Source organism: Antedon mediterranea, chromosome 5 (assembly GCF_964355755.1).
Source record: "Antedon mediterranea chromosome 5, ecAntMedi1.1, whole genome shotgun sequence".
Classification (NCBI taxonomy): domain Eukaryota; kingdom Metazoa; phylum Echinodermata; class Crinoidea; order Comatulida; family Antedonidae; genus Antedon; species Antedon mediterranea.
In genome coordinates, this window is record NC_092674.1 from 19,972,610 (window position 1) to 19,999,276 (window position 26,667).

Below are 26,667 nucleotides of genomic sequence, written 5' to 3' on the forward strand. Positions count from 1 at the left end.
AGCTTAAATGTTATTAATGGACTAAATATATAACAAATTCATGTAGAAATATCAATGCACATACATTATATTTATTACAAAGCAATATTAATTTTATGTGTTTTTGTTATTTCTTAAATATTACTGTGAATGTGTGCTCATTATGAACGGCCCTATATAATTGAGTAGTAGTTAAATAGCTGTGAGTGAGTGTGTCCCGTATTCATTCTGAACGCAGGGGAATGAGCTGTTAGGAGCTCATTATGTGGAAGGGTGGCCAGTTCCTTTTCACGCCGTCTTTTTTCTCCCTAGTATTTTCAACCAGGTACTCATTTACAGCTGAGTGGACTGGGAGTTGTCAGGAATTGAACCCAGGTCTATCTGTATGACAGTCAAGTGTCCTAACCACTCGGCTATATTGCACACTGGACTCATTTTACAAAAAATGTGTTTCACCACTCCACAATAGATTAATTTCGTGCTACAAAAGCCATCTTGCAGAGATGACAAACAGTCGTGAGCAGCCGAGCATAAAAAACAAAAATAAAAGTGTTTCTGGGGATTTCAGGACCCTATGTTAATTACTGTAAAATGTTCTTAAATTAATGGCCTACATCACTGTATGAAATTCATCTAAATGCAATGTTTGAACATCTCAGTTACTCTTAATTTATTGATAAGGAAAAACAGAAAAATAACATGTTAGAAACTATGTTTTATATCAATTACAATTACATTCAATCTTAAATTATTAAATAACAAGGATTACATATAATAATAATACCACATTTATATAGTGCCCTTTTCATGAGTAATCATGCTCAAAGGCGCTTTACAAGGATTATTACCCCAGTATTTTTCAATAGTGTTGGTGAAATTCAGTCCAAAATACGCAGAATTTTTTCCAAAATACGTCAAGTTGAGGGCGCTATACTAATCCAAAATACGTCGACTTGAGGGCGCTATTCATTTTCCAAAATACCCGAATTGTCCAAAATACGTCAAGTTGAGGGCGCTAGTCATTTTCCAAAATACGCGATTTGTCCAAAATACGTCAATTTGGAACCGCTTGTAATTTTCCAAAATACGCAATTTAAATAACTCCTTTACTTCTTCTAACCAATTAATTATTGATATTATTTTAATCACAATACCATATGCTTTTTATTATTATATATTATATGAAATAACTATTATGTTAGATTTCAGATTAGGTAACTTATTAGACCATAAGTACTGTACATTAAATTGAAAGCGATGTTTGTCTGTCGAGCTCGGGAAAAATATCGATTTTGTAGATCACCAAATATATAACACATGCCTATGACTATACTTAAATACTATATACGTACATGCTGGTTTTGTAGCCGGTTTATGCCGCATTTAAACTAGCTACGTCTGGCAATGCAATCGTACATCGTTCAGACATTATTAATGTATATTATAGGCACTGTCTATTGACTGATGTTGGCACATATTTGTTTTTATTCAGTAATAAATGATTACATTGAAAAATAATAATTGGCTACTCTATGACATTTTATTTACAAAAAATGCTGCCTTCTAATACTTTCATTTATAACTAAAATGTACTTGTTTGTTTTATTCCAAGAAACTTTTTTTAATACATTAAACTGTAATTTTACCTTACACTCTCAATATGATACATTTGGAAAGGCTCTCGTATTTTGGAAAAAAGTTTGCCGCCCTCAAGTTGACGTATTTTGGAAAATTACTAGCGGTCGCAAATTGACGTATTTTGGACAAATCGCGTATTTTGGAAATAAATAGCGCCCTCAATTTGACGTATTTTGGACAATTCATGTATTTGGGATAATTTATAGCGCCCTCAACTTGACGTATTTTGGACAATTCGCGTATTTTGGAAAATGAATAGCGCCCTCAAGTCGACGTATTTTGGAAAAAATTCTGCGTATTTTGGACTGATGTTCACCAACCCGACTCGTATTTTTTGGGATCAAACACGTATGGAAACATACTCCCATAATGCAGCCGGTAACCAGCGCAAAGATGTGTCTAGATCTAACTGGGTACCCATTTATACACCTGGGTGGAGAGAGGCAACGCAAGTAAAGTATCTTGCCTACGGATACAAGCAATGCGGCGAGAGTTGGATTCGAACCTAGGTCTGACGATCGGTAGTCCAACGTCCAACACACTGCGCCACACGCCCTCACATATATAGTCAGTACCCATATGTCACAGTTAAATAATGAACACATACAGTAATTGCCATCCAATCAGGACTGTCGGGGTCATAACTGAACAAAAGTAAATGGACACATGAAAGTAAATAAATTTACAGTTTCCAATCATCAAGCTGCATATAGTCGTCACGCATTGCTGTGCATTTGTATGGCAATACATTGTAAATATCAACTTTTCGGGAATGATAGAAGTATAAATATATCTATGAAATTACATTTTCAGATTCAGGTGAACTCAAATAAGCTCAGTATTTATGAGCAACTCTCTGTGAAAATTTATTACTTGAAGCCTGGTAAACAACTTGTCCTGTATGAGAAATATTGCTTTTTGATTGATTATAGATGTTTGGTACATCCGGTTGTTGATGGTTCACCACAGGTTGGCTAGGCTGGGATAACTGATCATATTGTGCTTGTTTTGTGTAATAAGGTTGTGGTGCTGGTATGGGTTGTTGTCTTGGTACAGGTTGCTGTCCTGTCATGGGCTGCTGATATGGTATAGGCTGCTGGGCTGGTATGTGTTGGTGGCCTGGTGGCTGGGGTTGTTTTACAGATTGATTGTATACATTACTTTGAGAAGGCCTGGGTGGGATTTGTGTTTGTTGTCCTCTAGCATGAGAGAACTGCTGGCCATGTGTAGGACTTGGTTGTGGTGTTGGATGAGCAGCTTTCAATTTCTGTGTTACCAGTAAAAGATCTTTGAAGTGTCTCTTGCTAAGTTCCCTTAGGTCTTCCGTCACTGAAAACAATATTCATTGATAGGTATAATTTGCAAATAATTTATACAAATTCTAATTAAACTAACAATCAAGGACAAATGTATTACATTAATACAACAAACCCTTTTTTTTTAGGATAAAGGTCCAATCTGAATGGTTTTTCCTATTCTAATTTGGAATTGGTAATGGCTAAAATTGTTTACATTCACCTTCAATGATGGCAATTTATTAATGTAATGTATTTTATTTGATATTCCTTTACCTAATCCACTGTAACCTTTGTCAGCTCCGTGATCCAGAACCTTCTGCAAGAAGTTGACCATTGCACCAGTTGACAAGAATCGTTCTTCAAGATCTAACATGTCAAAGTAGTTAGTATCAACTGCGAATGGATTACGTGGAACTGGTAATGTGTTGATTTTGACAAGCTCTGCTACGATGTCCCACACTTGGACATCTGAAATTAAATCATCAAAAATATTGTTTCATTCAACATTTGTTTTCAGATGAAAAGACATTTTTTTTTGTCAACGGTTATTTTTATTTCAGTATGACATGAATACAGAAAAAGTTTACATAATAGACAACAAAGCAACTAGAATCATATTGAGGATCTATACTAGAAGAATAAATTATTCTTGTCACATATAAGACCCTTTTCAAACTAAAATAATATAATTAACTAAGTAAACAAATAAAGTAAATTAAACAATTTACGGTGAAGCAAAAGTAATATGAATTCAACGTTTTAGGGGGTTTATTTTTGCAATATATAAAAAACATATCCACTGTACACCAAGTTTTTTATTTTCTAGAGAGAAAGGTAACATCAGGAATAACTACCTGACTACAAACTACAAATTCAGTATTGACAATTTTAAGAGAAATTCTTTTCATAGTGGTTTACCATGTACATTTAACCAATTTGAAATTCATGCCTGAGGTTTTAAAGGAAATTGGTTTTTAATGAACTCTATTGTTCTAAAGTCAGTAAAATGTTACTTTACAGACTTGGGATCCCTGCAAGTGGATTATTTACAGAGTTTCACCATTTTTAATATCCTGCTATCAAATGATTTTTTTTGACAAAATGGTTCTCTTGTATTGCTGACAATTATAGTCTTTTTATGGAATGATATGAAACAGAATAGCTTCAATACTACCTTTATCATTCCAGGCTGTAGTTGACTTTAACTTCAGTGGGCTATCTTTTGAAAAACGTTCATTGTCTTTTGCCAATGTCACTAATCTTTCGTGGTTATTTCGAACCCAAACATACGGACATGAGTATCTAGCGTAACCAGCCAATAGGAATAGAGTAGAACCATCATCCTAAAGAATGTGATACAAATTGATAAATTCCTTTGTTGTAAACTACAAAAACACAATCATTATTTCTTTTCATTATTATTTTACTACCTCATAAAAAGCTTTGCTTTTACTTACAGTGGGGGCAATTTCTCTTTCGCTAGGTGATGCTGGTGGAAGTCCTACATCCATATACCCATAACCACTCAACCTGGAAATGATATCCAATTAATGCTTGACAACAAATGATTACAATCATCATTTTGTGTGCTAATAGGGTGGTTGATGACAAACCAAGTTTTGTTTTTAGGCCTTGTAAAGTTAGTTATAAGTTAGCTTGGAACGTCAATCAATTTTTGTATTTATTGAATTCAATTATTGCATATCACATAAAAATCAGTAATTTTAAAATGGTAAATTCTGGTATTGTTTATTTATTAGAAAAAGAATATGGTTTATGACCAAATTAGGGAAACACCACCCACCCCAAAGGTCAGACTACACATTAACGGGAAAAAATAGAGTTGATGCAGCACAAAGGCAATCATACATACTTTTTTTGTGTGTTTTGTGACAGCATTAGAGAAGTTCTGAAAAAAAAGTAAAAATGAAGACATCATCTCTATTATGTTACAAAGCTGTAGTATTCTAGAATGGCGTCAGTCTAGATTAATCTAACACAGACTTCCATAAATACCGAAAATAATCAACTTTTAAAATAAATTTTTATTAATTCTACTTTTTTTTTATATTAGATAGAACATTACAGTAAAAGTATTTTACCATTTATTTACAGATTTTTTCTTTTTTTTTTAATTAATTAAAAACTAATTATACTTCCACAATTACATATACATTTGTTTATCAGAATTTAAACTTACTGGTCAAAGGGCATATCTGTAGAGTTGAAACTTCCACTGCCACTGTATGTAATTTCTTGGTTGGCGTTTGTTGGTGACATACTTCTTGGTGTCTACAAATTTAACAGTGATCCTTTGATAGATTATTATACAGATATTGCTTAGAGGTAAAATATAAGATTTGACATCCCCGGAATCAGCTGGTTTGATATTAAGCTATTGTGAAAATATAATGTAAATGCAAGCTTTGAAATGGTAAAAATCATTACATTTTATATTATTGTGCATGCAAAAATCAATATAGTATATATATAGATATAGTTTGCAATACATTACATTTTAACCATACAATTTTGTTACACATACATTTAGCTTATTCAGTTTTAAATCCCATGTTTCCTAATTTATTTTTTCAGTACTTGAAGAGCCATTTATGAGGAAAAGAGGTTTTAGATGGCGATTGATTTTTTTGCATTATTTTGATCAGTGAGGATTGTTCACATACCAGTGGTTCATAACCATTACCATATGGAATTATCATTATTTTCACATACCAGTGGTTCATTGAGCACTTTACAAATCATCTCTTCTCTGCCTCTCATATAACATGAGAAATATTTGAAACCCTAAATAAAAAACAAAAAATAGAAAGAAATATGGTCAATGAATAAGGCACTACAGAATGTAATTAGAGGTTCTGGACACCTGCCACAAAACAAAGAATGTTGCTGTCCTCTGTTGGTGGTCAATGAATAAGGCACTACAGAATGTAATTAGAGGTTCTGGACACCTGCCACAAAACAAAGAATGTTGCTGTCCTCTGTTGGATGTTCCATAATCATTTATATCATGTTTAAATATGGGTTTTCCAAGAAGACTGTAGCCACCTGAAAATGAGTGTACATTAAACTATAAGTAAATTTGGGTATACTCTGAATATACAGTACTGTCAGTGTCTCCTAAATATTTGGTGCAATACTTACTACCCTGAATGGAGTTTCTTCAGAACAATGGTATCTCCTGAACTATGTATGACACCCCCTGAATATGGATTCCATAGAATACAGATGAATTATTTGGGTTAAAAATGTATTGCAAAAAAATAAATAAATATAAAAAAAAGAATTTAAAGTGAATACATTAAAAGTTACCTTGAGACAACCAAATTTGAGAGCTTCCCCTAAAAACATGCTGAGACGCTTCTTGACAGCCTTTTCTCTTTCCTGTAATAACATTATAAAAGCAAATAAATAAAATATGTCATGTATTAGTTAGGCCTAGTATTTCCAGCTTAGCTATTAAAAAAATATATTTTTAAAATAACCCAATGGATGATACCTCTCTTCATTTGCATTGCGCAATTTTATTCAAAATGCACAGGAAATTTCAAATTGTGCAGAGTATTTTCAATATTTGATTATAACCAAAGCATGATAACCTTTATGCCAATTATATTTATATATATCAGCATATGACCCCAGGAGAGGTGCATCATGGATGCATCATTTACAAGTAATTATTGACGCAGGGGTGCGTAAAAAAACAGGTGGTACAGTACATTCACATATGAACAATGGTCACAATGCGTCAAAATGGGTGTGTCATGGTCACCTATCTATTAATATAAGGTAAGTCACTTTTTTTTTTGTCATTACGCACATCGTACAAATGACGCACCTCTTCGTAAAATAATGGGTCCTACAATTGAAGTGCATTAGATTTATAAATAATGCAAGTATTGGGCTATATTATTTTGGATAAAAAAAAATATAAAGAAGAAAATGAGTTTGCCTATGTTTATAATAAGAAGACAGGGTGTTTTATGTGCGGAGTTCATTTTGTGTTCAAATTGTGCAAGAAAATCACTGCGCAATTTCAAATTGTCAATTGTATGACCCACTATACAAGGGGGTGCGTCATTTGTCCAATGTGCGTCATACCTTTTTAATACCATGACGCACATGTGCGTAAAAAATTTGACCTACCTTTAGGTGTCTATGACGCACCCATTTTGACGCAATGTGACCATGTTTTTTTATGATATTTTTAGTGGTAAAGTGACGGATATTGACACACCATCGTTCATTGATGTGACGTACCTTCTAGGTTTTTGGACGCACCCCTGCGTCAGTAATTATTTGTAAATGACGCACCTCTCCCGGGGTCGTATGGTGGGTCATACTTACAATTGACAAGTCCATAATCATATAACATCACTTCCTTTCTTTACTTTTCAATAAATAATGAGAATCATTTGACGTGTGAGCCTTGGTCAGTAATTTTTTCCAATAATAATTATAATATACTAGCTAGGCCTGGCCTATACTAGCCTACTTAACTACTACTATAACTAGGCCTAGCCTAGTAGTAGGCCTAGCCTAGCTAGTTAGGCTAGCTTAACCTACTGTACATTTACAAGGCTACAGAATATTAATTACTAAGGCTATTTAGCCTAGCTAGTAGGCTGAGCTAGTAAGGCTAGGCCTAACCATAGAGATATTCCTAATCTAGTTTAGTACAGTAGGCCCAGCCCTACTGGTCTAGCCGTCTAGCCTAGCTATGCTAGTAGAGCTCCCGCCGCCGACGACACAGCAGGTCGGGCTCACATGATGATGACGGACGGCCTGGCTGAAATGGTGGTGGTTGATGAGCCGTTCAAATATATCTAAAACTCAATGCAATAGCATTTATTTGAACTGTCAATATTATACTATAGCTATACAGTACTATAAGTACTAGGCTTAGGCTAGGCCTCCTACTATGTAAAAGTTTAGATACCGTTGCTGCTGTCGCTGCCATGATGATGAAGTTCGTCGTCCCTTTTCTGAGCTCTAGTTTTGGTTTTAACCCCTGGATATATGGGAGGCGAATAGGGCCATAATCTTTATTAATCTACATCTACCTACTATATAGTGTCGGGGGCTAGGCCTAATACGATGGCACAGAATGATTAAATGTATACAATAAGATATTTATCAAGAGAAAGATTATAATGCGAAATGTAGTGAAATTATAAGACTACAAAACATATATTTATATACTAGGGGACAGGAAGGGTGACTAATTAAATGCGAGATTAAATGGTACCACACTTTGACTTTTGGAAGACCAACCTCTCAGGAATTAAGTGTTCCAGGCCCGGAGAGAATAATGGGTGAATCACATGTTACATCTGCTGAGCATTAATGGGTATCTTTGAAAGTTGACATACCATTATGTTTTGTTTTGTTTATTTACTTTTCTCACGACACTAAATAATTGTGTAGCCAAAGTATGATTGTAGGCCTATTCATCATCAACACCAAAATCTGCCAAAAATAAACCGTCAAAAATGATTTAACTTCAAAATACAAACTCATGACAATGAACATTATAGATTTAACATGGCTGTATAGTAATTACCTCCATGATTTAACAAAGAGGAGTGATGAGGGATATGTAATTTGTCAGCGATGAATCATACTCCAAACGCTATACTCTCAACCCTCTTTTCAAACAAGAGTGTATTGAATTACCGGCTTAATATACATTTTACCATTCTTATTTCCGAACGTTTAGGATGTTATTCTATTACAACAATTTCCATAGCAACATCTGTAAGCACTCGATATACTTTCCAATTCAATCTCCCATGTGGTCTTAGTTTTCTCTGAAGAACGACTCACGGGGCAGAACTTTAAGATTGACATTGGCACAGTTAACAAACATGATTCCTCGTACGGTGTATCAATGAATATAATCAATGATATCCACTCTAATGACGAATACGGTCAATCAAACAGTAGCCGATCAACAAACTAGGTAATCACCTGATAGTCAAAAATCAATTGCCCTTCACAACTAGCAAAATGATATTACCCTGCGCCACTGTGTGTAGTTAGTTTTGACATATCATATCAATCAAACTTACTAATGAATGAATCAGTGAATCAATCAATCAAAGACCAATCAATGATTGACCAATCAATCATTCGATTAGTCAATGACTAATTAATTAATAACCAATCAAACGACCAATAATCAATATTATGTAACACCTAAATAAATACATATCATTTCATTGGACAATTGTGATTCACATAGCGTGCAATAGTACGCACTATTAAACGATCGTTTAATAGTACTTTTTTTCGTTTACGAAAAAAAAAATCTTTTCGCGTTTGAATTTTTTTTTTATACTATTACTTTTGAAATACTGTACATTAGCCCCACCTAAATAGCCCCATCCAAAAACGCGTAGTAATCCTTATACATCGTTCCCTGTGTCATATGGCTCCCCTGAAGATACATAACACAATTTAACCTTAAAGTTAAATTATCCTTATTTGTTTCTTACATATTACGTTCCATTTGATAATTTTGATGTGTTATGATAATAATATTTATCTTAAAAGTAATGTTTAGTGGTGTGTAAATTAATGTTTAAATTTTGTAATTTAGATGTAAGAGTATTACAATTTTTTAAATACTTCTTCTCAATTTGTTTCATATTTTTATTACCTGTATATAATAATACATTTCAAAAAACAAAAAACAAAAATATGGTTCATAGTACATAATATTATACTCAGTATTAATATTATTTAGAGCGTTTTAGCAGTAATTTGTCACAGTCGCAATTAGCCGGATTCGGACATGGCTTCAGTTTAAATTCTCCTTCGCTGCCCATTCTCTCCAACTTCCCTCGTAATAACGTGATCTGAAATAAGTATGTTATTTTGAAAATCAAAGTCACAAAAAAATAATAAATTAAGACCTCACATATTGAGCGAATTATTAATAAAGATAAAGTGCATGCTAGTTACGAGCCTATATTGGCCCATATTGAAGAGGCCAGTCTATAACAGATAATTCAATTTGGATCGGTTTTTATTTGTGTAACATGATCAATTATCGATTTTAAAGGTCTATTTAGGCCTACATAGTTTTTTTTTTAAGAATGTAAGAGTGTCTATATTAATTAACACTTAATAAGAGCAATGTAGCATGGAATATGATGTGTAAATTTGCCAGTCTTTCAACTTTAAATTCAGTAGAAGAGTAAGCCTACGGGACGGTACCAAAATCATTAAAGTAATGATGAACTTACTTAGTGAAGCCTAATTCCCGGGCTGTTTCCCAAGCAGTCTTGCAGCGGACGCCGGCCGTACATGAGAACACAAGTCGATCGTCATCAAAGCTTGGTTTGGTAATTCCGTATCTATGCGTAAATTCCTTTTCTGGTAATTGTAATGCGTCATTAATTGTTGCCACTATGTAAATAAGAAAATATTTAACTGAAGCAGTGGTCGACACTGTGAGGAATTGGTCCTTTTGGATTTTTCGTTGCTTTTCCCTGTGTTTAACATATAGACACTTTGGCTATGTTTGTGCTAAGACCATAACATTATGCTAGTTTTCCTATTTCTTCCGTCTGTTGTGTGACACAATGAATATTGTTACTTATATGCTAGGTACGCCTGACCATTGCTATCTAGCAAGGGGACTTTTGCCTTTGAAATTAGTGCTTAAGCTGCTTATTTTGCAGATACAAATCTAGTTTGAATGTATGCTTAATCAATTGCTATTTGTCTTAGAGACCTTTGAAATCATTGTTTAAGCTGCTTATGTTGCTGAAGCAAAGTAAGCTGTAATAGGCGGTGGTACAAACAGCAAAAATGCTTAAATATGATATTAATGTGAAACGATCACAGTGACAAAAGTATTTCTATTAAAGAATGTGTAATCCAGACTTTTCGTACATATACGTTTCTAATAATTATTATAACATACCTGGTATGACTGTGGCTTTTCCAATTTTCCCAGAATTCTTCACTTCTTCGTTACTTCGTACATCAATTAAATGTACGCGATCTTCATTCACTAGTTTGCGTAGTTCATCATACCTTATTATACCGCTGTTCTGTTGCTCTTTTTCACATGTGGTCATTTTTTTCTTTCCGGTTCAAATTTTCTCTATAAAATTCAGAAATAGGCCTATAGATAGTAAGTGTTGAATACAATAACTAAATGCTTTAAACGAAATATCGTATTGAACTTCTGTAGGCCTTATATTAATTTGACAAAAGATGATAATTTAAAAAGATACAAGTGCTGCCACTCCTCATCTCATCAATTATATTGAAAACATTAGAAAAATAATAAGAGATAACATAAATAACTTTATTTACGTTTGAATTAAAACATTTTCAAACGAAGGGTTGCAAATAAAAGCAAAACAAAAATGGAAAAGTGTATATAAACTTAGCATTTTACATTAATTACCAATCAGATACAAGTTTTTCCATTTACAAATTTTGATACATTTATTTTCTAGTTAAAATCAAGTCAAAAGTAACATTTATTTCTTTTTAAGTTCATAATAATTGGATTAAATTATAAGAGGAGTGGATAAAAGCAAAGCTTGTGAAAGGCAGCCCATAACACTGAAAAAATGAAGGAAACATGACAACACGGGAACCGGAAACAGGACTGTAATAAACTGTAAGGCTTGCAGTTTCAGAGTACTGAAAATTAAAATATAAAACAGCTTATATAAAGTAGGTCTACCGTTACACTCGTATAATGGTAGGGAAAAGTTCATCTTGTTCTTCAACAAGAAACGATTTGGATTTTGTTAATTTTTAGTTCATTATAATTTTTAGGTAGGGTGGGGATTACGACATCTGGTTTTCATTAACAGTTAGCAGAGGTTGCGTTTTAGCTTTTATATAAAGAATAATAGTTTGTAAAAGAAAAAATAACAAACAATCTGAAAAAAAAATTTTTTTGTTGTTGAATATGATTAATGTCATAATAGTTATTCACTTTGATACAAAATTGGATCGAAAATAAAAATTATTTACCTGAAAATAATTAATTTAAAGCAACGTTAAATTGTCAGATTATGTTACCGTTTATTTTGCCTTTTTATAACTGAAATCATTATTTTTGTTTTTTTAACCGAAGTGAATATATAACTCTATCGGAACAAAAATTCAGAGTCTGATTTTCCTTTTTTTTAAATGTTTTACTTTTTGAAGGACAATACCTCTTTAAACGAAAATTCATTTTCTTTTATCCAAATTTTTAGTTGTTTCAACTTCTCATCAAATATAATATGTGAATAACGTTTGCTTGCAACGTGACTACAGACTATTTACTTTAATAGGAGCCAGACAAGTAATAGTCCCTGGGACGTGTATCGGATTTGACCAAGTCAAGGCCATCGGAATAAGACTACGCGCTGGGTAGGATGTTACGCGTTAACCGTTAATATGGTAAATAGTAAAGGATCCGATGTGGATGAGTTTTGCACTCAAAATATCATGGTTTGACATTCACCTGATGATGAGAAACCTGGATTCAGTTCAAGGAGAAATACACTTGTGTTTGCACGTGAAATATTGAAAACTTTTATAGGTAGTTTTGGTAACAAAACGAAACATGAGTCGAATCAATATATTTTAAACGTAACGGAAGAGAACGCATTAATCAATCAATCAACAAATCAAAATGTTGATTGATTGATGATAGATCAATCAGCAGCAGTTAACCAATTGTGTTTGTAGTGTTTGTACCAACACCATCTCTTAAATCCGTCTGACGATCCTAGATGCATAGTAGGCTAATTGTTATAAATCATATTTGATTTTTTGAGTTGTACATTGCCTGTTTGCGCTAATTACAATTACTTCCTGCGCCCATCCACTACCTTTCGACAATGCCACTGACCTGTACGTTTAATGAAAACACCCGATCCCCAGGGTCTTTAATTCATAGGGGGTCATCAAACGTCCACTCAAAAACTTTTACCTAAACAATTAGGCAATTATGCTGACGTGATATCCCAATTGACAGAAACTAATACATTGTATAGGCTAAATATTAAGCGAGGATGAAGAAATCAAAAAGTGACATAACCACATTCTTTTATCAACATCATTAGAATCAACATTAACATCAACATCCACGCATCATTGCTATAAGGCATCACCACATCATAATTACCATCTCCACATCAGTGCCTACCATCACCAGATAACCAACACCAAATATACCCATATCATCATTACATCACCAATACCAAATATACCCAAATCATCATAAGCTATACCATCTTTACATAGTTAATACCATCTCCATTATTATTGTCTAAAACATCATGATCTTCATCTTCATCGTTATTCACATCTTCGTGGCTATTACCATGGTCATTCCCGCCATTAACATCGTCATCCGTACCATCATCACCATTACCATCGGCATCTATAGCATCATCACTATTACCATCGTCATATATACCATCATCACCATTACCAACGTCATCCGTACCATCATCACCATTACCATCGGCATCTATAGCATCATCACTATTACCATCGTCATTATGGACGTACCATCATCACCATTACCAACGTCATCCGTACCATCATCACCATTACCATCGGCATCTATAGCATAATCACTATTACCATCGTCATGTACCATCATCACCATTATCATCGTCTTTCGTACCATCATAAACATTACCATCGTCATATGTACCATCATCACCATTACCATCGGCATCTATACCATCATCACCATTACCATCGGCATCTATAGCATCATCACTGTTACCATCGTCATATGTACCATCATCACCATTACCATCGGCATCTATACCATCATCACCATTACCATCGTCATCTATACCATCATCACCGTTACGATCGTCATCTATACCATCATCACCATTACCATCGTCATCCGTACCATCATCAACATTACCATCGTCATCCGTACCATCATCACCATTATCATCGTCATCCGTATTATCATCGTCATCCGTACCATCATCACCATTACCATCGGCATCTATACCATCATCACCATTACCATCGGCATCTATACCATCATCATCATTACCATCGTCATATGTACCATCATCAACATTATCATCGTCATCCGTACCATCATCACCATTAACATCGTCATATATACCATTATCACCATTACGATCGTCATCTATATCATCATCACCATTACCATCGTCATATATATCATTATCACCATTACAATCGTCATCTATACCATCATCACCATTACGACCGTCATCTATACCATTATCACCATTACCATCGTCATCTATACCATTATCACCATTACCATCGTCATCTATACCATTATCACCATTACCATCGTCATCTATACCATCATCACCATTACGATCGTCATCTATACCATTATCACCATTACCATCGTCATCTATACCATTATCACCATTACCATCGTCATCTATACCATTATCACCATTACCATCGTCATCTATACCATCATCACCATTACGATCGTCATCTATACCATTATCACCATTACCATCGTCATCTATACCATTATCACCATTACCATCGTCATCTATACCATTATCACCATTACGATCGTCATCTATACCATCATTTTTATTTCATATTTTATTTTATATTTCATACTCATCCAACAGCGAGTAACCCGCCAATTACAGGATGGATAAACTATTTAATAATTTCACAAGACAAACATATACACAAGATGCTCTACATAAACAAAGACTTATTATTAAGTCTTTGGGAGTGGAGTTGTAAATTGTCATGAGAAAAAAACCCTGACATCATCACCATTACGATCGTCATCTATACCATTATCACCATTACGATCGTCATCTATATCATCAGCACCATTACCATCGGCATCTATACCATCATCACCATTACGATCGTCATCTATATCATCATCACCATTACCATCGGCATCTATACCATCGACACACCATTACCATCGTCATCCGTACCATCATCAACATTATCATCGTCATCCGTACCATCATCACCATTACGATCGTCATCTATACCGTCATCACCATTACGATCGTCATCTATATCATCAGCACCATTACCATCGGCATCTATACCATCACCACCATTACCATCGTCATCCGTACCATCATCAACATTATCATCGTCATCCGTACCATTATCACCATTACGATCGTCATCTATACCATTATCACCTTTACGATCGTCATCTATACCATCATATTCATCTTAATCTATAACCCTTAAATTACTATCGCAATCCAAACTATAATCATCGATATACCATCTTCATTCATCATACACAATTCATACACGTCATTCTGCCCACAATAACTTATCCCAACATCATCAGCAAATTACCATTACATCATCTCTCATCATCACCATTTTATTTATATCAAACATGCAACGAAAAGAAAAGCAGATCTATAAACCATGCTGACGAAACTAGAAATATCTCTGATTACAAATACAATAAGCTACTGAAAACAGAACCAATATTTCATTTCTACTCAACTTAAGCTTTAGTTGGATGCAAATCACGAGGAAAAGAGACAGATACCTAGTTATAACAAAACTGAAAAAGATTACTGTCACTATCTATTAAGTATAATATATTCAATGGAACTCACCTTAAAATCAGAGTTAAGAGAGTGAGGCTTAGATTACTCTTGATGTCCAAGTCGAATCGAACAGTGAGAATTCCAAGACAAGACGTAAAACCTATATATACTGATCGAATAATCACGTTTAATCTTGTAACTATGGCAATACCAAGTCCCCGGATCGACTTTGCATTTAAGTTAAGTCGATTGGCTTCAACAAATTAATAAAATGCCAACTTTAACAAATAAAAATCGATCATAAATTAAGTAGTGATAACAATATATTGATACCTATTTTAAAAATTAAGCGCCCCACAACGAGACATGGATATATTGAAGCAATGCGAATACAACTAAAAAATACAAAGTTAATAAGTGAATTAATTAAGAGACACTTTAGAAGTTAAAATAACATAAACAACCAGCATGTAAAATATATTGACATGGTAAAACATAAACAAAATATAGATTATTTACAAATAATACAAAATTGAAAAATGTTGGCAGAAGGTTTCCATGGCGAAATCAATATGTTGATATAAAGTTTGTTTGATAAAGAAGAAACTCAACAGTTATTTTCAGAACATAGGCCTATCGCAAACTTTATATTAACATCTTCTGTTGTTGAAGCTTTCCTTTAAATTCTGTAAACTATGGCATATTTTCCCGTCTGATTAAAGAAACTTTATTTTTTCTTCTTGGAAAGTTTCATCAACTTCAAATCACAACATAGTTTATCGTAATGAACAATAATAATCCAAAATAATGAGGCAGGAAAAACAAGTTTTAAAAATGTCGAAAGGTCCTCCACATTGACTAATGTTTCGTGAAATGTATACGGTATTGATTTACGTTCATTAAACTAAACATGTTATATATAATAATAATTTAGTTAATTGGGATTTGATTTGATTATTTTTTATTTGATTTATTTCGATATATAATACCATACATAAAGAAAACAGATACAGAAGAAATAACGCAATCATTGGTATGTAGGGAGCTAAATTGAATGCTCATCCTAAGTTTTGGCCAATCGCATCGACAAATAGTTTGATCAATTATAGCAAGGTAATGGCCTACACGACAATCGAGACAGTTCTATAGGCCTACATACAATTCAAAGTATAAAAGTCATAAAGAATAATTAATTTAATTAGTATCTACTAATACTAATAAATAAGGATCGACGAGTCGTAATGAGTACAAACATAATAACAAGGTAGTATTTAAAATTATTCATACTTTTTATTAAACAACAATAATCAGTCGGCCTTAACAATTGAACAATTAACAGATTCGCATGTATCTATACGTTAAATAGAACACTACAGTAGGCCCCTACTAAAAACTTGAGAATACAATTACGTTACATTATTATACAGTATTTCTGAATAATGAATAGATTAAATCCAGGAGCACTGCATTTTCGAATAGTTTAGACCATGGATTAAAGAATAGAATATTCTTTAATCCATGTTTAAAGAATAGAATATTCTTTAATCCATGTTTAGACCTAGCCTCTTGTGGAAAGTAGGTGTGTTATAAAACAAATAATGAATTTATTTCATTTGGTGAAAGATGAACATTTGTTCTATTTACACTTAATAACATTATTTGTACCATTGCACTCATAAACATTCATTTTATATATTTCACCTCTGAAAACTCAGCAAAATGAATGATATTCAATTTTTCTGGGTACAATATAATGTAAATTTAAAACAACAATAATATTAAACGCTTCTGTTAATTATTACTGGAGCGAGGTTTGTAAAATAATTGTCTTGTCCCCTAATAAATACTGCGTGGCATATACAACAATCAATCAACAAATAATCAAGGTTTTGTAATCTTTGGTCTAAAATAAATCAAATCTACTTATCCGGACAATTATATATACTATTTTTTTTATTTATTTATTTAACGATTTTATTTTGGATCATTATTATTGTATGTTGTTAGGTAATTGTAATTTTAAATAGTGATATCAAAAGATAATATAAAGATTACAAGCGTTCATTAGTAACAATGTAGTCGTTAAGTGCTTCTCATTTAATATGCGTCACTTGCTGAATCTCACACATAATTGTTTTTTTTGCATTGTACAATTGCTTGATCAGTTGCTGTTAGGAAACGAAAAAGTAGAAGTAGCTATAGTGAAATAGAATCTGTGTGAGTTAATGTAGCCTACTGTTCATATAACTTTCTGTGTTAGCATCTGTCAAAATTAAATTTTGCAGATTTTATAGTACACAAGCATGCATTCTTAAACACTAAAAAAACATCAAAAAAGCACAATACAGTAGTAGTAAAATGATAGTAATAAAAAGCAATATTGTGCTTGTTAAATAGTGAAAGAGTGTATTGGTGAAAAATAATGCATCCAAAAATTCAAAATGTGCAACAACAAAAAACACAAAAACAACCAATTTAATTTAATCACAATATAAAACTTTATCTTAAAATAATATAATGTACTACACCTAATACTAAAATGTATTGCATAGATAAAACGCACGATGTACAGTATTAAAAGTGTATTCAAACACAACACTCATTTTTTTTCATTTCCACATTCTTTCATTCTAATCTATTCACTTCATTAAATTGTTCAATCATGCAATCACAGTCCCACAATATCATTTTGGATATTAATGTAGTACAGTATGGCCAGGGTTCACAACTCAAGAAAGAGTTAAATGATTTTCATGATCAGTTTTACACAACAGGTTAGAATGTCATAGTAATGTGGAATAATGTTATAATTGGTGTCCAAATATAAAGCAAATTTTCTTAATTTGATCTTATTTTATATTTTAATTCATGACTTTTTAATGAAAAGACTGCCCAGGCCTGAAAAATATTATAGTAATAAAATCCATGATTTTCCAGGTTTCCAATGACATGTAGAACCCTGTAGACATCATACTTCACAAAAATATCAAACAAATAAAATACTAAACTTTCTTTAACAGTAAACATCAAATTTAAAAAATAACCTAGCAACTAATTCTTCACTCTATTTACATAATACTGTACATAGCTCAATTCATATTTACATGCTCCATTACCATAATGTCTGACATCATTTTATACAAAGTATATCCCTCTATACACATTTCCTATCATCGTATACATCATCATGAACTCATACAATTCATATAGCACACTCAAATCACACAACAATTTAATTACATTGTACATGTATATTATTCACACTATTTACTTTGCATGGTACTGCATGTGACACACCAACCTCTGTCTTCTGTAGGTCTTCAGAATCATAAAGATTTTCAACATCTTCAATAGCAAGTTTCTTCCCAGTTCTTCTATCCCCACCCCCTCCCTTATTCCCAACACTCTTTTCACTTCTTTCCAACTCAGTCCCTTTCTTTTGGTCTCTATCTGATTCTTTACCAGTCTTTATTTGAAACAAACTCTTTTCAAATGCCATAATGCAATGTAGGTTACCGCCAGTTTTCTTTGTATTTCGCATTTGTTTGCCAAGATGCACTTTTCTAATGTTGATAAATTCTGGAGACTGGCAATTAACATCTGCAGAAATGTCTTCCCATCTGCACAATAAAAAAAGCAAAAAAATGCCATAAAACACAACTTAAAACAGTAATTCAAATGTAAATCTAATGTGTGAAAATGTGAAGAACTTCTGATCTACAAGGCTACACGTAATGAAAAACAGGCTATAAAGTTCATCACAAATACTTAAGTTAGCCCATATGTATCTACTGCCTGGCATAAATTCATTTCCATAAAAATACATAACATTGTGTGCTTTATCATACAGATATTGACTGCATAGGTGTATTATAACATTTGAGATCCCTTGAGGGAATTACATTTTTTTTCGAGGGATTATATATTTTTTTGAAGCGTGTTGATAAAAGTAGTCAAAATCTATTTATTACATAGCCTTTGCGAAGATTGAATGCATAAAACACATGCATGTCATTTAGGTGCCGCCTTTACGTCGTTTCATAGTCTATAATTCACACTGCAGATACGGATACAATGATGACATCAATGGTCGGTTATCATTTCAACTATTCTAGTATTTACATTAGGCTATGTAATTAATATAACATATCAAAAATATGAATGCAGCACTTGTATATCTTTTGTTATGTTATTTTAAAAGGTAATTTCAACAATACCAATTTACATAAATGGCTACTGTAATATTATATTTTAATTGTTATCGAATTATATATATATTTTTTTTACAATAATTTCAGTTTTTTATATTTGTTTGAGCAAATAATTGTCTTTCAAGAGATCAATACAAATAGTTCTATCGATAATACTAATTACCTAAAACAATGAATTCCTGGATGTTTACGACTTGGGTCACCAACTAAAATCCAAGTATCAACTTCCTCATCCGTCAAACACGCTCTGAATAAAAAGTTTACAGAAACATAAATATTTTATCCTCGGCCACAAAAAAATAAAAAATTACATTATGTGAAAAAATAAAACATTACCTAAATGCATCCTCTGCCTTTTTGGGTACATCTTCAAATCCTATTGGACAAAAGTAATGATTTTGGCAATGGTAGATATATGTAGTATTTTTATCTTTTAAGCCATCTTTCAACATGTTCACAGCTTCTGGTGAAGTTCTTCCCATGGTGTGTCCTTTACCATGAGGTTTGTATAAGTAATGAGAGCGCCCTCGTACACCAAAATTATCATTTAGTTGTCTGAACCATCTAAAAAAGTAAATAGAATAAGTTATGATAATTTTAAAAATATGCATCTGATAGTACATACAGATAACAATCAAGATACAAATATATATAAGGTCAAAAGTAATCTTCTTTAAAAAAATAAATATGTAAATTTGACCAAAGAACCTATAACACAAGGTCCAAAGCATGTAACATTTTCGAAAAGGCATTGTTGGATATAATAGCGCCATTAGTGTGAACAATAGAGTAGTGTGTTCTCAACATGTTAGATAGGTAAAATCTTTGACTCTAAAACACAGGAATGATAATTCAAATTTACAATTTTCTTTGTGCTAAGGATACAAATACAGTATGTAGTTTGTGAATTTTATACCATGTTTTTTCCCATCTTTTCTTAAAGTTTTTATAAAAATATTTTATCTATTATTATGCTCTTTATTAGGTCTATATTGATTGAATTAAGTGTTTTAAATGAAAAGAATTATAAAAAATTGCTTTGATTAACTCATTTATTGTGTAGTTGATCATAGAAAATCGTATATTCTTAGTTTTGAGAAGACTTAATTATTATAATTTGTATTATATAAAATGTATATTCATGTAAATAGACCTGAGCCCTCTTAGTAATTAATAGTTTTACCTTTCTAGTTTGGAGAAGACTGTAAAAATGGAAGTGGGGAAATGGTGGCGCCCAGTGTGACCTTCGGACCCTATACTTCCGATACAGTGTTTTGAACGCAAATTGACAGAGAGGAGATTATTGTGTTATTCTTTGATTTGACACATGGAGTTCATTGTTGATTACTGTACCTCATAAGTGTGGCATTACCAGTAAAAGGTCCAAAACGAATATCATTGAATGGTGGTTTAAATCCGAAAACAGTCAGTGCTTCCTCCTGCGTTATTGGCCGAAGACTAAAAAACAATAATAATAATAATAAGAGTTTGGTTTTTTGTTTGTGAAATATTCATCTAGGCGTTGCACACAAGCTCAAAATGTTTAAACTAAAATGATGACTTTAGAGGATTATATTGCAAAACTATTTGTCAAACATGCCAATGTCAAGAATACAGCATTGTAAAGCTTTCAACCAATCAAAGTGTAAATGATCCTTGACATACAGTATTATATGTACTTACTACATAACATGTATTAACATAATATTGAAATTACCTTCCATTGCCAAGTGTACTAAACAAATAATTCCAACAAGATACAAGCGAAGACATTCCGCATGACTTGCTATATTGAGGCCGACTCATACATCTCCTAAATTATAAAAATATAAAACTTCAGAGATGAAAAATGTTGTGCTTTCACTACAATCCTACCATTGCAATAATTGTAGTGTATCTGTGCATTTACAAACCAATATGTATTAAGACAAACTTGTAAACCTGCTCAATGATCTTTTTATTCTAACCTTCATGTCGTCAAGAATTTATCCATATTCTCTCCATTAAAAAAGTCTTAGTCATCAGTCATCAAACTTTTTTTACTCAATTTTTTTTTTACGCAATTCTTCTCATTTATTCAACTAATGTATCTATTATTTCATTGTTTTCACTAAGTAAAAATTAAAAAGAATTGTAAAAGCAGAGAGATTGTAAAACTTGCCATCGTTTTTGATCAAGAACTTTACGTTGCGCCAATTCATCTTCTGTTGCTATCACCAACGGCGGGATATAAGGCTCGGCTAATTTATCTCTCACTTTTTTCCACTGCTCTTCTCTTTTGCGGCCTACAATATAATATTTTATAGTTTTTTCATGCATACCAATTAATTAAATAAAAGCTATCAAACCTAATTATATGCACCAGTAGATAATAATACTTGACCTAGTGCCAGGGTTTTAACACACAACTGTTTCTACTCCACATCCTAAGCCTCAAATGAGATAATATGTATAGTTTAAAGCTGATGTTCTCAACACAAAATTATTCCCATACCTAAAATGAGATCAATTAATAGTTTAACTTTTTTTAAATGTAAGCATTAGTGGTAATGCAATTGATAATGTGCTTAAATCATAATCAAAAAATATACAAATTGATATTTTGATCATATAGATGTAAATGGAACATTCCATTTCAAAATCTGCATTAAACACCATCTATGATTGGACATCTCACTAATAGCAATAAAATAAAAATCTTGATGGTATAAAAACCTTAAGAAAATTCAGGTTTTCGGTGAGTTTCCAGTGACAGAATTGGCTTTATATTTAGCACTGGTTGTACATTTGAGAACAAAAACATAATAATGTTCATAAAATATTATTTTAATAACTTACTAATTGCAAGACATTGCAAAACCATGTTTCTTTTTCTTCTCATTTTGTAAGTAAGAAATACATCAAATGGTACAGAGGCAGATGGATCCAGGAATTTTTAAAGGGGCTTGAAAAAAAATATTAAATAGTATTTCTTTTATTTTATTTTAGCTGTCAAACATGCACCTGTAGTAGATTTACCTTTGGGAATTTTCGCCTGGTCATTCTTTCTTGTATGGTTGAAAGTAGCAACATCGATTTCCCACGCCACACTTTCATCCTTCTGTAGAATTCCTTCATCTAAGTTTCCAATATTTGTATCATCTTCTTCATCCACATCTTCAATAAGATTTTGTGATGTTTGCGAATTCAAAGACTTGGAAGGCTGATTCTTTACTAACCTCTCAAATGTATTGTCAATATGTTGGTGGCTGCTTTTATTTTCTTTTGCTGATGATGTGTCATCGGAATCAATTGAACTATCATTAGAACTGCTTGAGTAAACTCCTCCAAGCCTAGCTTGATTATCTGTTAAATAATTATCACTAATCTAAAAATATGATTGCTACACATGTGGCTAAATGATACAGTTTTTATAATTTCTAAATACAATGGTGTTAAGTATAAACTTATGACAAGCTTACATATAAAAATTGAAAAATACTGTACCGGTATAAATTTTGAAATGTAACTCATTTTGGAAAAAACACAAACTTTGAATAATATTTTAATATAGTTTAAAAACCTTTCTTTACCTTTATCAAGTTTTAAATGGGAATTTTCAAAGTTAAATTGTTCATCATAAAGTTTGTTGTCCTCAAACTCATCATCTTCATCACTTGTTTGGTCAGTTTGTCGACTTGAAAAGTTTCCCATGCTTTATGTCATATTTCAGAAATAACTACATGTCATTGTAAATAAAATAAATATTAATAAATAAAATAATGCAAACAAATTAAGTCAATTAGCAAAAAAAAAAAGGCCTGGCCCTACTGCTAGCTACTATACCTAGAGTAGGCCCAGTACTTCCTGAACGGAGGGTCATATGAGAAAGATTGGTCTACATAACTGTATGATTGAAACACATTAGAAAAATTGTTTTCATCGCTTAAAATCCTTTTGAAAAAACACCACAGTATATAAGTATAGGAAAAACGGTGGTGACAAATGCTAATAAATAAAGACTGTTTGTCATCTCTTCCTTCCTTCCATAGCACGAAAATCGTCTATCTATCTACTGTCGCTATATTTCATAATTTCTGTATTGAGAAAAGTCCCTCTTTGAACATCTTGGTTATATGGCTCAAACTTTAGGTTGTGGGTTTTTCAGTGTTTCAAGATGGGTTTTAAAAATGATTGATAGAGGATGCATTATGATGGCAAATTATTCCAATCATTTACTGCAGATATTGAAAATAAATAGGCCTACTATAAATATAAAGGGAGGTGTAGAAAGCGAAGACCTCGAATTGGATGACCCCAACGACCTCGAATTGGACGACCTAGAATTGGACGATCCATAACTGAAAAAGGGGCCGTTTTGACCTGGTTTGCCATGTTTATGATATTTCGTGTGCTAATCGAGTCGAATGCAGTTTTAATGATGCACTCTTGGCGTTCCATATCTGTTCGTTTGTTCGTGTCGACACATTCAGTATCAAATGGCGATATTTCTGTATTTTTTCAATCAATTGCTTGCTTGCGATAAGGTATGGTTTCAAGATCTTTGGCTATGTTCGGCTTCGGGATGTTATACCACACTTAGGCCTAGGCTAGGCTAGGCAAAAGGGGTCGTCGGTTTCGTGTTATGGGTCGTCCAATTCGAGGTCGCCCGGGTCGTCCAATTCAAGGTCGTCGCTTTCTACACACCCCTTTAATTACTAATCTGTAGCCAGGCCTACTAGTAGTACTAGTAGTTACTAGTACTAACTACGGGAATCCCTAACTACTACTCTCTATGGCCTAGTAGAGGCCTACCACTACTACTAGGCCTAGTACTAGGAGAGTAGACTTAAATTAGTAGGTCTCCTAGTGTACGAATAAATATAATAATATTATATAATATAACGCTGACGCCAGAGGCCGTTATATTGGCGAACAGCGCTCCATACTATTATTAGCTAATTTACATACAGTACGATGTCAACCAGTTCAGCGACCGAAATGCATAATACCACGACCGATATGAAACATAACCGAATTAAATCGCCTAATCCCCCTAGACTAGGCATAGGCTAGTCTAGAGGTAGGCCTACAAGCTAGGCGCGCCTGGGCCTTAGTCATCCATAATGTAGAGAGTAGTTTTATTCCTATGATATGGCCTAGGCCTATATATTGAGGCTAAGCCCAATTATACACAAACACATACCTCAGTGAATTAAATATGTATAGGCCTAGGCCTAGCTAGTGAGTTGCGTTATTCATGAAATATGAACTCATAAGCTTTTAGTTGCTAATGTCATGTATGCATGTATATCAAAGAACTTATAACACAAGTTCTTTGATGTATATTTAGTAAACTGAATATTACGCCCTCTTCGTTCTTCCTTCCTTCATTTTATTTCAAAAGACACTGTTTATTTTCCTCCATATAATAAACAGAAATGGTAAGGTATATTAAAAATGAAAAAGATGATTGTTGGATATACAAAAGAAAAGTGAATTAAAGAAAATTGGCTATGGAAGAAGGCATAATCCCGAGAAGATGAGGAAATCTTGTGCTGGGTATGCCTATGCAAATAAAATGGATAAAAAGAGTGGAAATTAAGAGAAACAAACAAGACAAAAAAAATAATAAAATAAATAAATAAATAAATCTAAAAAAATAGATCAATCAAATTGTAGAATCAGAAAATAAAACTCAAAAACCACAGTAGATCAATGTTCAGCAGCATAAATCAAATTCCTTCCTTCCTCTTACTTTTTGTCTCGATCACTCCCGGTATCTGATCAATCAAAATAAATCTAGTGTGTCAATATAATTTTGAATTACACCTTCACAATCTACTGACTAATATTTAAAAACGGTAATTACCTCATGGAAGTAATTGCTCTATGAATATCCTATAAACAACAAATCATTATTATTGTTGTGTACAGTAGGCCTACTAGTAGTCTAATCAATTGTAGGCCTAGAATGTTGTTTTCAGATAAATGCAATTCAAGGAAACAAATTAAAAGATTAATTTAGAGTTGTCATATTATGTTATGTTATTTATTAGCCTACTTTTAATATCAATACTTATAAATTAGTATTAAAAAAATTAAACGAATTTTACCCCGCCGTTTTTCCGCCGGTAAAACACAGGCGACTAACATTCAATAGGATAACATATGGCCTACTTAGCCCAAGGCTTAGTAGGTCTTAGCTCCTACTAGGCCTAGTAGGCTAGCCCTAAACGATCAGGAGATATATCATTTCAGGTAAAAAAAATATTTTTAATACCGCTAATTAAATATTATTTCTTTGAATATTTTTGTGGAAAATCTGTGTATCTTTTATAAGCTTACATAGGTAAAATATATATCTAACTAACAAAGTTTTTTCTTTTGATTGATTTGTTTATAACTGTCTAATACACGTAGCTAAAATCAATAAATAATAAAGTGTTTATTTTTTAATTTTGTTTTTCATTGGTACTTGTCAGGGGAACTACATCAACAATCGACACCAAGCTGATGTTATCAACATTTTAGGTAAGAAGAGTCACAATTGTTAGCTACAACTCTATCCACCAAACTGTCATATATTTGTTTATAAGTGTGTAATAATTATTGTTTGTTTTGTTTTTTTAATAAATACTTTCTGATGGCGACACGACATAATCAAATCAATATCAACATTTTAAGAATGAACATTTAATCACGTCATACTACTCTAGTCTAGCCAAGGCAATCGCAACTTTTAGAGCTTTGATCGAGCTTATTACAAGTTATACCAAAATAATAATTTTATCATGTTTAAAACATTTATAATTCTTTCATTTTATATATATTCGAGTTTGAATTAACCTAGTTGAATTAGCCTATAAGCGATTTATATACAAATACAATTGTTTAAATAACTTTAAAATTCTATTTTTTACTTTTTTTTCGGAAAGTACTACAACTCATCACCAAGAAGTTAATATCAAGATTATGTCTCTAACATTTTAGGTAAAACCACCG

At 32.6% G+C, this 26,667-nt stretch overlaps 3 protein-coding genes across 4 annotated transcripts; all 3 read right to left on the bottom strand.

Annotated features, from left to right (window-relative positions):
- Positions 1-7,933, bottom strand: LOC140049383 (uncharacterized). 2 transcript variants are annotated; one of them, XM_072094258.1, is made up of 9 exons: positions 7,873-7,933; positions 6,246-6,317; positions 5,649-5,720; positions 5,116-5,207; positions 4,789-4,824; positions 4,373-4,445; positions 4,090-4,258; positions 3,189-3,383; positions 1-2,946 (listed from the first exon to the last, which is right to left on the bottom strand). In XM_072094258.1, the coding sequence occupies exons 1-9, from the start codon at positions 7,891-7,893 to the stop codon at positions 2,453-2,455; spliced, it is 1,224 nt and encodes a 407-aa protein (XP_071950359.1). In that variant the 5' UTR covers positions 7,894-7,933; the 3' UTR covers positions 1-2,452. The 2 variants fall into 2 exon arrangements, with proteins under 2 accessions (XP_071950359.1, XP_071950360.1); XM_072094259.1 differs by lacking the exon at positions 7,873-7,933 and having other exon boundaries at positions 6,246-6,329.
- Positions 7,934-9,617: 1,684 nt separating this feature from the next.
- On the bottom strand, positions 9,618-15,847 carry LOC140049509 (thiosulfate sulfurtransferase/rhodanese-like domain-containing protein 3). Its single transcript, XM_072094404.1, has 4 exons — positions 15,542-15,847; positions 10,867-11,049; positions 10,184-10,346; positions 9,618-9,793 (listed from the first exon to the last, which is right to left on the bottom strand). Exons 2-4 carry the CDS (start codon positions 11,021-11,023, stop codon positions 9,736-9,738), a joined length of 378 nt encoding a protein of 125 aa, XP_071950505.1. The 5' UTR covers positions 11,024-11,049; positions 15,542-15,847; the 3' UTR covers positions 9,618-9,735.
- A 945-nt stretch (positions 15,848-16,792) lies between these two features.
- LOC140049289 (basic immunoglobulin-like variable motif-containing protein) lies at positions 16,793-24,972 on the bottom strand. Its single transcript, XM_072094134.1, has 9 exons — positions 24,869-24,972; positions 23,256-23,401; positions 22,702-23,028; positions 21,845-21,968; positions 21,401-21,496; positions 21,037-21,141; positions 20,020-20,247; positions 19,847-19,930; positions 16,793-19,092 (listed from the first exon to the last, which is right to left on the bottom strand). The coding sequence occupies exons 2-9, from the start codon at positions 23,374-23,376 to the stop codon at positions 18,705-18,707; spliced, it is 1,473 nt and encodes a 490-aa protein (XP_071950235.1). The 5' UTR covers positions 23,377-23,401; positions 24,869-24,972; the 3' UTR covers positions 16,793-18,704.
- Between the last annotated feature and the right edge of the window lie 1,695 nt (positions 24,973-26,667).